We start from the raw sequence: 13916 nt of genomic DNA, 5'->3' as shown, positions 1-13916 counted from the left end.
TACATCCACCAGTACTGACGTGCTAAGGAAGAACGCCGTATGAACATTCTAGAGTTGATAATTTTCCCTCGATAAAGCATGTATTTTTGACGAAATGCATGCATATTACTCCCTAAAATTTTCAGATATTTTAGATTAAATTGCGTTCAAAATTGTCTGAAAATTTCGAAAAAAATACTCACAATTTTCTCAGTAGATTCGGTTTTTATCGAAGGAACGCTTGAAGGTTCATACGGCGTTTTTCCTTCGTACGGTAGAATAGGATCCCTTCATTTCCTTTTCCTCCTCTTTGTCTATCGTTTTGTCTACCAATCTCAACAATCAGCCCGCAGAATCTAGTATCCTCTAACATTTTTCTTCGTCCAAGTACATCCAAAGCCATGAGTTCTCCAGTGGCGTGGCGTGAATTGCGATATATCGATTGTTATGCCATTTAAACCTATGGTAAAGAATCGATTATTAAGGTGTTCGCTGCGAACACCCTGTTTATCGATCCTTTTCCATAGTTTTAAATGACATAACGATCGATATATCGCGATTCACGCCACGCCACTGGAGTTCTCCTACTATACGGAGCAAAACGATACTAGGGTATTCCATCAGCGCCTGCGTGTGCCTCATTTCTTTCGGTCCCGTCATGTCAGACGTCTCACAAAAAGCGGTTCTCTTCCTTCCCAGGGTGGATATGTTCAACTTCCGAGTTCCGGCGCGAAGTTCCGACTCTAATAATGGGACCCGCCTTTGCGTTGCCGCGTTTTCTGATCGCGCGTCGCCAATCTGTGCTAAAAAAAACTCGAATTTCTCGCTCTTATCAACCTGATATCCCTGCGACACGGCGTCGTCGCGAGCACCTCGTTAAACCAGTCTGCGATTGTACCGTCGCAACTAGATTGACTCCGCGTTACGGGACGTGCAACGTTGGTATTTTGGTCCAAGAATCTTTTTTTTTCATAAAAAGAAATTAAGAGTGCATTTCGGCGGTGATATGAAGTGAAGCTCCTAATTTAATGCTGATAGTAATATGTCTAAAAAGAGAGAATATGGAAAATGAAAGTTGTGAGGAGATGAGACGACGAAGAGAAACCCTGGTAAAAATTGGCAGTAGAATCTGTGTTCCAAAATACCATAGACCTACAGCCGGCTGTAAAATTTCCAATAGCTTCTTTGGCCGGCTACACAATTTCTTATAGCCTTTTATAGCCGATAGCGATTAAGCAACTCACAGCCAGGCGATAAAGTGTATGCTAAACGTCACTAATTACGGATGCTCGGACTTAGTGAGTTTTTGGAATACTGCTCTCTTTTTGGGCCGTAGTATCTTGATTTATTTTACGAGGAAAGCTCCGTACTTTTGACGGATGCCTGCCATTCCTAATGTATTAGAACGTCTTTAATTTCGTATGATACTGTGCAATACCTCTGGTGTGAAATAGTTGCTTCAAGCGCCATGGCAGGCGGGCAGCCAGCGCGAAACACGCATTGGCGCCTACAAACCTAACAGGGATACTTCACGCGTTGCGCAATGCGTGAAGTATCCCTGTTAGGTTTGTAGGCGCCAGTGCGTCGCCGCGCCGCTCCGCTTTGTGTTAGGCTCTAATAAATAATCTGGCGGAGTCAGCGTTATTCAACTCATGATTTTGAAATGTTTGCACATCCTATCCTGTATGGATTATTCTCATTTTAATTGATGAAAAAAAATATGTATTAAAGGAAAATATAATGTGTGTTTTGTAAATATTAAGGTGGTTCCGTATCAAACTTAATGATTTCCAAAGCACGCGAATTTCTACACAATTTCTTATAGCCTTTTATAATCGATGGCGAAAAAGCAACAGCCAGGCGATAAAGTGTAAAGCCCGGCGATAGGAACTATGGCCCGGCTGTATAATTTTGTATCGCTTCGTATAGCCCGGCCGTATAATTTTCTCCGCATTCTACAGCCAGCTATATGATTTTCTGTAGCCTTCTTTAGCCGGCTATAAGAATTCCTATGGTATTTTGAAACGCAGCTCTTAACGCCAATTGTTACCAGGGAAAATATTACCCAAGTTAGGAAGAAAACAAGGACAAAAACCCGATGATTTTTAATGATGTTAAAGTTATTCACACGCTCCACGCGGTAACTGGATCTTTTTTAAAATTGCTAATTAAGAATAAAGCCATCAAAATGTCAGAAAATAATCAAGAAAGTGTCGATTAGTTCGTAGTATACCCACACAGCATCACTAATAATGGCGTGTTCATCGGTTGCTACAGTGTGCTGGTTATTTTGAATCCTGATTCCTGATTGGTGTCTGCAAACGCATGTCGTCATTCACAATAAGTCGGAGGCTTTTAGAGTCGCGTAACCTTCAAACTGAAAGGAAAGTAAGCAAAACGCGTAGTAACCGCGTCAATTAGAGAGGAGAGAAAAAAAGGGAGATGGAAAAAGAATGAGAAGAAAGAGGAACAAGAGGGAACAAAGAGGAGATGTAAGTAATATAAAGGGAGGAGGAATGAAGAAGATAGATAAGAAAAGGTGGAGAGGATAATGAGAGGGAATCGAAAGAGGAAGAGAAAAAACGAGGAAGAAACGAAACGAACAGTGGTATCGATTCTTTCAATATTGCTCCTCTCCTCGTTTAGTTTGGACTTTTTGTGCCACTCGTAACTTTTTTCATATGCTTAAAAGTTGGTGCAATTACTCTCGAGAACAGCAACGCTAATAACATGCTTGTCGAGAATTTCGCCCCGACTCTCGTTTCCATCCGGATGGTCTCAGTTTCGCGATCAAGCCCCCCCCCCCCCCCCCCCACAGAGCATCGATCTTGCCGCAAAAAGAACCACGTAGTTACGTGAAGTTTAGATGGGAAATAAGTGGTTTTTGCGCTTGAGGGTATTGTGACTCTCCGAAAACCTCTCGGCTTACTCTACAGGTATCAATTGATGCGACCAGAGACAAAATACTCTGCTACCGACGCACAGTGGATCGAGTCAATAGGAGAGATCGGACATAATTTGGAAACTTTAAACGCTAATAACTCCGTTTATACAAAACTTTGAGGTTCTAGAAGTGGTTCCATTGGTTTCCTTGTAAAAAAAAATTTCTAAGAAACACCTCAAAAAATTTGAAATATGACAAAATAAACATCATAATTTGCAGTTTAGTCAAAAAATTCTTGTCTGACCTCTCCGATTGACTTGATCCACTACTGTGCGACGACGGCACACCATTACTTAAACATACTGCCCATGTGTGAAAGCTAATTTGATTTCGAGGCTCAAAACTTCTCTTGCGGCTCTGTCTGGCGCAGCTGTGTCATGAATCACTAACATTAGATGAAAGCCCTCATATTGACGAAATTCGGCGATCATCTCATTTTGCGTGTCTCTCTCAATCCCACAGAACAGAGCCGGATTTAGGGATTTAGGGATTTCTGGCCCTTGGAGACTGTCTGTGGTGCGGGCTCCCCAAAAGTCCACCTTCTGCCTCCTTGGAGAGGTGGAGGGGTGGGAGTCCAGTCGCAGTGGGCTCCTCCTTTGTAAAATTTGAAATCTTGACCTCTCTAAAACACTATAGAAGACATTTTCTGGCTTATACATTGTGAAGAAAGAGAAGTAGAGAGGGCCCCCTATAGACTTAATTATACGCACATAAGACACGAGGGGAATTATTACAGTCGAATAGAGGTGAGAAAGTTTATGTTAGGAGTGATGAAAAACTGTGAGGTGACCCCCTGGGCGCGTACCTATGGTGCATTTATGGCAAATCCGACTCTGTCTCAGAGAATCTCCAAAAGGCCCATCTATTGCCTTGAAATACTCGTAAATTTCAAACATTTTCGTAGAATTATTCAGAAATTGAATGACATTATATTTCTTAGGCATTACTCACATGAAATTTTGTGAAATTATGTAAGATTCGTTCATTTTCTGTGAATGGAGATGTTGCATGTGTGAGGAATTTGCGATTTGACTGTTGATTCTTATGTGAAAGTTGGCGAGAAACACGATGGCGCCACTGGTTTTCTCTGAAATCAACTCCCAAGCTCAAAAAAAGCTCTCAAGTTGAGGCAAAAATAGAGGGAATATCCCACGCTATCCTGAGAGTCCTCCTCTACATCAAGACAAACTCTTCATGCGAAGATAGGGAGCAAGTACATTATCAGTGATGCCGTGTTTTCAGTTTTAGAGGCCCCAAATAAAGTGGCAGCCCTGTCAATGTATTTGCTCCCTATCTTTGCATAGAGAGTTTGTCTTGATGTAGAGGTGGACTCTCAGGATAGCGTGGGATATTCCCTCCATTTTGGCCTCAACTTGAGAGGTTTTTTTGAGCTTGGGAGTTGATTTCAGAGAAAACCAGTGGCACCATCGTGTTTCTCACGAACTTTTACGTTGGAATCAACAGTCAAATCGCAAATTCCTCACACATGCAACATCTCCATTCCTACCATTAAAAATCCTCCATTATAAAAAATTATCGAAACCTCGTAAAATTTGACAAGACCAAATTTCCTGAGAGGCATTTCTGAACTCGACCAGGGGCAAGGCCGCTGAAGGAAAGTTGAGGCCGGTGCCGTGGGCGGTAGTTGCTCCGCGGTCAGTATAACAGGGCTTTCTATTCATGAGCGCCTCGACGGACTACAATGAAGTCTGGACAAAATAAAAAGTGGAGGAGTCATTGACACACTTCCGAGCTCACCTCGTTAGGAAGTGTTCCCATCTCCGGCTCCTCCAGCGATCTCCATCTGCCGGCCTCGCCTCCAGACATCGCGTCGCCCGCTCGTAAAAAAAGGGACACCGACTCCACTATACAGGGTGTCCCAGGATTAAATACGTATATTGAATGCTTCGATTCTTCGGGTCAAAAAAAGACTTTCATGTGGTAGAATTCTTTTTCCTAAAACGCTTTCCTTGGGCGCCACGACTCCCCAAAATTGGAGGAAAAAAATCGTCTTTTTAATGTTTATCAACCAATATTAATGAAAATTGGTGACTGGAAGTAATTTTTTGCGTTCTTTTCATTTTTGACCTCCAAAAAAGGTCATTTTAAGGGGGGTTTAGGGGGAGGTACCGAACCTAAAAGTGGCCAAAATTAATGTTTCTAGCCACAAAAATTGATTTTTGACGGCACCACAAGAATCAGCGTTGAAAAATATTGGGATAATGTCCCTTGCATTTTTTCGCTATAACTCATCGTTTTCGAGATAATAGAGACTAATATGGAGCTGATAATGGGATGGGCCCCCACGGAAAGCGTTTTTCGAAAAAAAGTTATACCACAAAAACGTCTTCTTTTGACCCAAAGGATCGACTCCTTCAATATTCGTACTTAATGCTGGGACACCCTGTATAGCAGTCAATACGAATCGGTCAGCCGCTGAGGGCTCATAAGCCCCGCCGGGTCCCGGGAACCCGCGCTGACGTATCATCATATCGCAAAGAGTGAGTGCGTTCGATAATGAAGTCGAGAGAAAACGGTATCAGTAGTGCCTGATATCCCAGAGGGCCAGTGGAAGATTATGTCGAGCACGAGCCTTCTATTTTTCGTTAAATTGTCAACAGCCATCTAAATTATTCATGTAGAATTCGTCAAAAATGAAAGTCAAGAGAAAATGGGCCTGGTAGTGGCTGCTGTCGAGCGGAAGATTTTATTGTCATGTGTTTTTTTGTGAAATTGTAGATAGTCATCTAATTGACTCTTAGAAAACGTTCGGGGAGAGATTAGTCGAGGCGTGAAAGATCGATTATCGATATTTCCCCATTTGAAGGTATGGTAAAAGATCGACTGTTTAGGAGTTCGTTGCGGACATCCTGTTTGTCGATCCTTTTCCGTAGGTTTAAATGTCCGATCAATCGATATATCGCAAAGCAGGCCACGCCACTGAAAGAGTCGATAGGTAAATTTTACGAGAAGAACCTTCATTGGGTGAGATGGTCTCGTCATCTGATGGAGGCATAAAGGGAAATGGGCCAATGGTGCCTCCTGTCAGAACAGAAGATTTTATTGAGATTTTATTGTCCTCTATTTAGGGTGAAATTGTTGACAGTCATCTAAATGGCCCTTAGAATGCGATATTTAAGAAAGCTGAGCGTTATTAAAAAGGAGTGCAGGATTAGAGCATAGGAAAAAAGTAAATTGAATAGTCCTCTGAAGGATCTCTTCTTGAATCAAAATTGAAATTATTTGAACCAGGCGGATCTCTGTTTGATTGATGTACGAGACTTGAGTATCCCTTGATGTAAGCATCCTCTCTTCTTGATTCAAGAGGAAGCTCATAGTGGCGGCAAAATCGAGAATATTTCTACTCGTATATAGAAATAATCAAGTCACTTTTTTCAGAAGCGTTTAGACAGCGTGTTAAGCAGTTTGGTTGATTCTGGCTAAAGCGATCAAATCGATTATCTAGGACACGATAGCTAGTCGTTACAGTTTCCTAAATGAGGCTGACAGGAGACTGTATCCGTGCATTTATGACCCATTTTCTTGTGGACCGAGGATTGTGAGGAGGAGTGTGTCCGGGCCCGCCTTATAATAGTTGACGGCGTGTGCATTTTAAAAGACGCTTGACGTGAATGGTAAAAGCTGAATGAAAGTTCGGGCCCTCTTGATGGGAGCTTCGGCCCTCTACATTGAACTCTGTGGCAGCGACACAGCAGCCGTATGTTAATGTGACAATGCAAGACACAAAACCTTCGGATAAACCATTATTATCGCGCTGAGTATGTCTTGTGGCCTATCTCGCAAATTGAAGGAAAAATAGAAACGTGTGCCCCTCTCGTGTCAATTTAGATTCTTGTACACCTACACTCACTGCTCAAATTCTCTGAGTGAAATTCATTCCGGGGTCTATTTTGCCGCAAAAAAACGTAGTAGGAATCTTAAATTAAATCAGCTTTGCAAGAATAAAGTAAACTCTGCAAAAAGAGATGACTCGAGCATCCTCGAATTTCGAAATGAGTTGATTTCACTCTAGAGCACTCATGGCACCGGCTTATTTGGGAACAATATACGCAGGACCCAGAGTGAAATGCAACGAACTTGAACGGATCCAGACACCTTGAACGGTGGTGGGGGGGGGGGGGCGGAAGGGATGCTCCCGCTTCCCCTGAAATATAGTGAAATTTTGAAGCATCTACTATGCAGTTTGAGTCAATATTCTCATGAATAACAACCAAATGTAAGCTTCCTTCCTTCTTCCTTCCTCCGACCCTTTCCTTCTTTCTTCCTCCTTTTTTTCGGTCGAACGGGGGGGGGGGGGGTTAGGGGGTAGGCGGTAGGCGGTAGGCGCACGTCCCCTACGCCCCCTTCCTTAGATCCGCCTATGCATGAGTAGCGTTGAACGCGCCGACTGACCACGGGTGCTGGTCCAAAAACCGCAAATCTGCATTTGCTCTTCGACTGGAATTGCGCCGTTTTTACTCGACAAGAGTGTGTGCAGCCTCGCGTTGAATGCCCGCGATGCATTTGCTGGCCTAGATTTCCTGTCGTCAGGACGGTAGGTACATATCGAAAACTGATCGCGGCACACTTCTAAAATCTGGCAAACTGCCTCCTAATCCAACTGCCCTTTCGCTTCCCGCGGATTCTCCATCTAGAGTTTGCCAGCCACTTTGATTTATGTCAGTTTGACTTATGCCGTTTTAACATTTTGCGAATGGGAGCTGGAAATTGAGACATTGGTGCCTTTTGCAGTTCTTCCAGAGAGGCGTTTGCACTGGAAAAAAAACACATTGGATCTAGAGTCCAGACTCTTGAAGACATTGACAAGAAAAAATACTCTTGATTCAATCAGATCTAAGCTTAAATCAAAAGGAAATCTGCTCAAATTAAGAGACTGGGTTTTTGATTTAACCTTAAATCCGATTGAATCAAGAGAGAGTCTGGACTCTAGATCCAATGTGGTTTTTTTCTCCAGTGTGCCGATGACTGAAAATTTAGAGAATGCAGAATGATGCTCCAGACAAAATATGAATCGAAGATGCGTTCCCTCTTAGACATTTTACAGATGTCCTGGAGAAGTTAAGGTGCAAAATTCCGTTGTATGAAACATATATACTTCTTAAAATTTCAGGGAGAAAACATGTAACACAGCGCTTTGATCCATACCTTGTTCAGTGCTTCATTATCACAAAAGGGGCTGTGGAGTTTACGCACATTGACATTTTTCCTTCAAGTTTCGAGGTAGGCCACAAAACGTCCTCCATGCAATGCGCAGTGATAATTATAGCAGTGATTTTTCACAGGATAACTGACAAACATAACCTAAAAATACCGCCGTCTCCAGCAGTTCGTTGGCTCTAGTCGGATCACATGATTCACATGTGAAAAGTAGCAGGTGGCGGTTATGCTGTGATTTATCACAGGTTAACCTTATCAAACGATCCTTCCCAAATGCTTTCTACATCTTCAAAATTAAAAGTACCACTGATTTTCTACAGCATAAACTCTTTAAATCACTCGTTCTTCTCATGTTTAATCCACAAGTCATAATTTCCGGAACTATCTGTGAATCACAGGTAAAAGTAGCAGTGAGGCCACGGAGTTATTTATCACTGGTTGACATGAAAAAGAGAATTTAACTTTAAAAAAAAAACTTCTCGTAGTGATAATCTAGGTGAATATTTTAATAGCTCTCAGTTTTTATCATAATGCCATGTTCTTTAAAGTTAAATTCTCCTTTTTAGGTCAACCAGTGAGAGATCACTCCGTGGGTTCACTGCTACTTTTACCTGTGATTTATCACTGGACTGGTTGACGTCACTACCTACAATGCATTGTAATATTCGGAGATTTCACGTGATTGGCTATCCGCCCTAGGGTGCTACTCTGCTCTGCCACTGTTATCATGCTGCTCCTTTTAAACTGCTACTGCTCTTTTTGCTTCGTTATCGCAATCGCAGTGTATCCAACTGTAACTATGATTAACCATGTGCAAGCTCATTCATACATTTTTTTCGCCGTTTAACACTAAAGTTTTGGTTACTCACTGTTTAACTATCAGCGACTAACTTTTGATGAAAACTGCTCAAAAAAAGAGCAGAATAACAGGTGTTCCTAATTATCTTGTCGAGGTTTTCTGCGATCCGTTCGTCTACAAATGTTGTCGCCCTCACAGTAAACTATATTAAACCCGACTTGATAATGGAGATGTCTGTTGAAGCTCCTATTATTGATGAGAAATATTGCAAAATGTATCACCCGCAACTCAACTACGATAAAGTGCAACACTACATGAACAGATCGTCTACTATTGCCCCCATCTATATTAACCTTTTGAATCTCCTAAGTCATTTTATCCGTTGGATTTTTTTTATTACATGCTTTCACTAATCATATTACTCCAAACGTATATGAAGTGAATACATTGCATCGAAGAAAAAAAAGAAGGGGAAAAAAAACAGAAGAAACATTTCAAGAAAAAGAAACGAAGTAAATAAAGGAAAAGAACGACAAATGAATGGTCGCGCGTTTCACAGAATCCTGCTTCTAACCCAAATAAAAACGCCATAAAATTGAATGACAGTAATTATACGTATGAGTTCTGCTATTCATGGTCGTCAACCGGAAAATGGAGCTTATTAAGTGTAAGGAAATTTTCCAGGAGGAGAATTTTTTCTTCAATTACAACGGCGAAAAATTACTGCGAGACCTGAGTTTCCGATGAAAAAAACTCTTCGCGATCCTGAAAAATGAGTTGCGAACGGTTAAGCTCCGCAAGATTTGTGAAGGACAGGCGTGAATTCATATTCTAATCCAAATTAATTATTTTGAACTCCGCGAACACGGATTCGTTTGACATTTTGTACAAAATTTTTCGAAAAACCTCCATTCAAAATGTTTTACTTTTCTTGCCTTTTTTGTAAGCGGGTACAACTCGATGGGCTTAAGAGGCAAAGGTGCGCAATGGCTTCGCAACTGTGCAAAGTGTCATTCGAAAAAACCGGTCGCAAATTCGGTGTTAAAAATTTATACAAATTTCCTTCGTAATTTGACAAAAATTCTCTGAAATCTTTGATGTACAAAAGCATCATCGATAAATATAGAAATAAGTCATCGGATGAAACTTCGGGACGTTGTGATGTAATTTAGTCCCTATAGCTTTCATTCCACTAATTTTCAGTTTAAAAGGAATCCTCACAAACGTTCTGTCGTGAAAAATTAAATTGCCCAGTTAAATTCGGAAATAGCTGATGTGATTTGGTTCTTTTTCGCTAAACCTGGTTCAAATAGGGTTGAAAATATGTTGAAAACTCTTAAGAAAGCTTCGATTTTTTAATAATTTTTACGTAATTTTCATTAAGAGTTTTTGACCTAAAAAATTACTTCCTAAGGATTTCCTGTAACGAACACTTTAATAGTTTTTTTATTGGTCTTGGAAATTTGCCTTTTAAAAGTCATTGCCGACAGGGGAATACTGATAGGGTGAAGAGGGTACTTACGGATTTCGACGCCACCCTTAATGACAGCGGCATTGCTGACCGCAAGGGCGAACCCGAGGACGCACAGGCTAAGATGAGCTCTCATGATTAAGTTCACTTTTTCGACGCGCACGGACACAAATATCTGGCGGCGCTCGGTGGCCAAGTGCGCTTTTATATCCGCTCCTGAGTTTCTCCCTCCAGACTTCGACTCCGGAGAGCTTGCCCTGCGCGGCGCACAGTGAACCGAGCCAATCGGAGAGGTCGGGCAAAATTCGGAAACTTTAAACGCTTATAACTCCGTTCATACAAAACTGTGAGGTTCTGAAAGTGTTTCATTGGTTTTCTTGTGAAATTTCCTTCTAAGAGCACCCCTTGAAATGTAAAATGTGACGGATTAAACACCGAAATTTGCGGTATTAGTCAAAATTCCATGTCCGATCTCCGTAATGGACCACTAGACAAGGTACGAATTCAAGCATTCTGATACATGTTTCTTAACCAGAACTTCACGCAGAGCACGATTTGCGCAACGAAAACTAATGAAACAAACTCCAAACGAAAATATTAACGTTTTTATGTCACATTGGTTACGAGGGATTTGAACTGTCCGCTCACAAGAAACTCAAAGCTCTACGTGAGTCAAATCGCGCACTACAACAGTTTCAACAAGCTTCTCAATCGAGTAATGTTCATTTCCCATCATGTGTTGTTCAAACTAAAAGCAATTTGCTACAGCTGAACCAAAGCGTCAAGATTGAGGTTGCCAGATTTTTATATCGCAGAGACTGTCATGATAACGTTTAGCGCGCGATGTGAATCACGCAGAGCATTGAGTTTTCATGAGCGGGTGGTTTGAATTCACGCATCAATAATCATTAAATATCTTAGTTAGGAGTTGATTTCGGTAATTTTCGTTATGCGCGTCGTATTCTACGTGAAATTTTGGTTAAGAATCATGTATCAGAATGCTGGAATTCGTACCTTGTCTAGTGGTCCATTGACTCGATCCACTGTGCGGCGCGGCGCCCAGGGACCAAGGCCTCTTGTTTAGACGCAAACGCTCGTCGCGCAAGAGACAAGCCAACTTCGATCCTGCCTCGCTTCAAGGTAAATGAATCGATTGTTTCGGAAAAGGAACAAGTCCATTTTCAGATGAGCCTTGCTTTTTGTGCATTTTTAAATTTTTAGAGCCTCATACAAGAACGGAGGTGAATCCTTTCCGAAGAACTGTTTCAAATACCGGAGGCAGTGGCGGTCCTTGAAAGTTGGCAGCAATGAGCCTCGCGCACTTACGCGGTGAATCTTCTCGAATGGATTTGGTTGACTTTTTCGACCAAATCCTAATGAAGACCGTTTTTTCTCAACTCAATCAATTAGTCTGTTTTGAGCTCATCATCACTGTCTGAACCAAATCCAAAGTTTCTCGACCCATCTCTGCCCTTTGGAAGGTCGAAAAGTAACTAATTTTTTTACAAATGAAGGTTTTCTGTGCGAAAAAAAGAAGAACTGAGCAACGACAACTGCGGTGAGGTGATAGTGGTGAAGTAAAGTGTAAAAAGTGCATATATATTTGTAAATTATATTATCATATTATAATTTGTAAGATATTTTATATCGTGGATTGAGTCGTGTTGCATGGGCCAGTTAGCGCGCTTTTTTTAACCTCATGCGGGATTTGGCTCGTTCTCTTCAGGATTTGGCTGAGAATTAGATTTTCCTACGGTGACACAATAGTCATCTATTCCAAAAAATTAACTGAATCCAGTCGCGAAAATTCACCTTTAAAAGCGTGTAAAACAATTGATGGACCGAAAAAGCACAACCACAGCCCGAAAATAGGAAGTCGAAAGAGAAAAAATTAAGAACAGGGGCAAACAAGGCTGAAATGTTAAAAACATCAAGGATCCCTCCGCAGGTAACATTCAGCTGCAAAAAATCGGAAAATTTGTTGAAAAATTGAGGGACAATATAATATCCAATCAAATCTGCCACGATATCAAGAAAAAGTAAAGTGGGTAAGCCACTGACTCAACTTAATAAACTCGTAATTTACGCAGGGGAGTTCTTTTCAGGCTGTGATTTTGTTAAGTTGAGTGCGATTAAATATCGCACACAAATTTAGAATAAAATTAAAGAAGAGACACAAGATGCCAGAGCTATAGTAACACGAAAGATACGACATCAAGGACGACATCTACCGATGGGTTCACAATATCGTTCATGGGTTTAATCAAAGCTCGTGGAGTGATATAATCGTGTGCTCTTCAATTAGATAACTATTCGCACTTCCCGATATGTTTGTTGCCTATGCGGCAAAATTGAAGGCGAACTCAGATGTACGGCATCTGTTTATAAGCTTACGCATGGTATACATTTTGGTTCAGGGCCGGATTAAGGGGTGGCCACATGGGCCACGGCCCATGGCGGCAAATCTATAGGGGGCGGCAAATTTTGCGCTTTTTTTTAAATGCAGGTATAAAAAAAATCGAATTTAGAAAAAAAATTACAAACGAGAGAAGGCGACAAAATCTCTCATTCTCTGAGAGTATAGTCATTTCTAATTTTGTCGTCTTTCAGTGATACAAGAGAGAGCACCTTTAATTAGTCGAGTTAAGAGAGAAACCAAACACGCAATTTGGCCTGGACTTAGAGAGAAATGATGACGAGGCCTTGAGATGAAAAGGAGAAGCCCTCGGCGCGGCGATCGGCATGTAACACATATTAGCGCCTAGAAGACTGCACGAATACTTCACGCATTGCGGCAAACACAGTGCGAGCAAAAAAATCCGTAAAACCGTTTTCATGCAAAAAATTAAATTACCCGATAAAATTTGGCAATAGCTGGTGTGGATTGGTTCCTTTCTGCTCAACGCGGTTCGTACGTAGCAGCGGCTGTTTAGTTTTTTCCGCGTTTAGCATGTACTGAACAGTTAAATATGGAGAAACATTTATGTGCGCCTTAAGACTTTGGGACACTTAGAAAATTCAGCCTGAAATAGAGCTCCGACAGTTGACGGAGTTCGCGTTTCAAACATGTAAATTTTTGGATGTTTATTGCACTCACGAAATACTGAAGAAATAATACAGCGTAAACATGCCGAGCCAGGTATGTAACTTACCTGAAACAAACAAAGAAAATAAATAATAATTAATACAGAAAATAGGTTGTTGAGAAACATAAATATTAAATAAATAAATACATAAATAAATTATAGAGTAGATGTTACGAGGGGCGTTCAATAAGTAAGTATCCCCCCTCTCTAAAATCAAAAGGAATGGACCAATTTTCAAAAACTTGGGCTCAAAATCTTCCTTAGGATATACTGAGTTCAACAAAACAAACCGCAACAAAATCGGACCATGAACGGCCGAACGCGAGCCGTTTGAACGCGCCGAGGCACTCGACGCTCCCGCCAAATCCGCGGGGATTTGAAGTCCGCGACAAGAGAAGAGATTCTCTGCCAACGCTTCAGTCGTTCATCACTGACGAAAAATCAAAGAAGTTTTTGTAG

General features: G+C 41.3%; 1 protein-coding gene across 1 annotated transcript in view; it reads right to left on the bottom strand.

Moving 5' to 3' along the window:
- Positions 1-10563, bottom strand: part of LOC109043459 (protein takeout) — a 32927-nt gene extending 22364 nt beyond the window's left edge. The window contains exon 1 of the mRNA XM_019060658.2: positions 10423-10563. Within this exon, the coding sequence (XP_018916203.2) occupies positions 10423-10507 (85 nt within the window). The 5' untranslated portion in view covers positions 10508-10563. The remainder of the gene's footprint in view (positions 1-10422) is intronic.
- Between the last annotated feature and the right edge of the window lie 3353 nt (positions 10564-13916).

This window comes from Bemisia tabaci, chromosome 7, assembly GCF_918797505.1.
Source record: "Bemisia tabaci chromosome 7, PGI_BMITA_v3".
In the NCBI taxonomy this organism is placed as follows: Eukaryota; Metazoa; Arthropoda; class Insecta; order Hemiptera; family Aleyrodidae; genus Bemisia; species Bemisia tabaci.
This window is presented reverse-complemented; position numbering and strand designations above follow the sequence as displayed.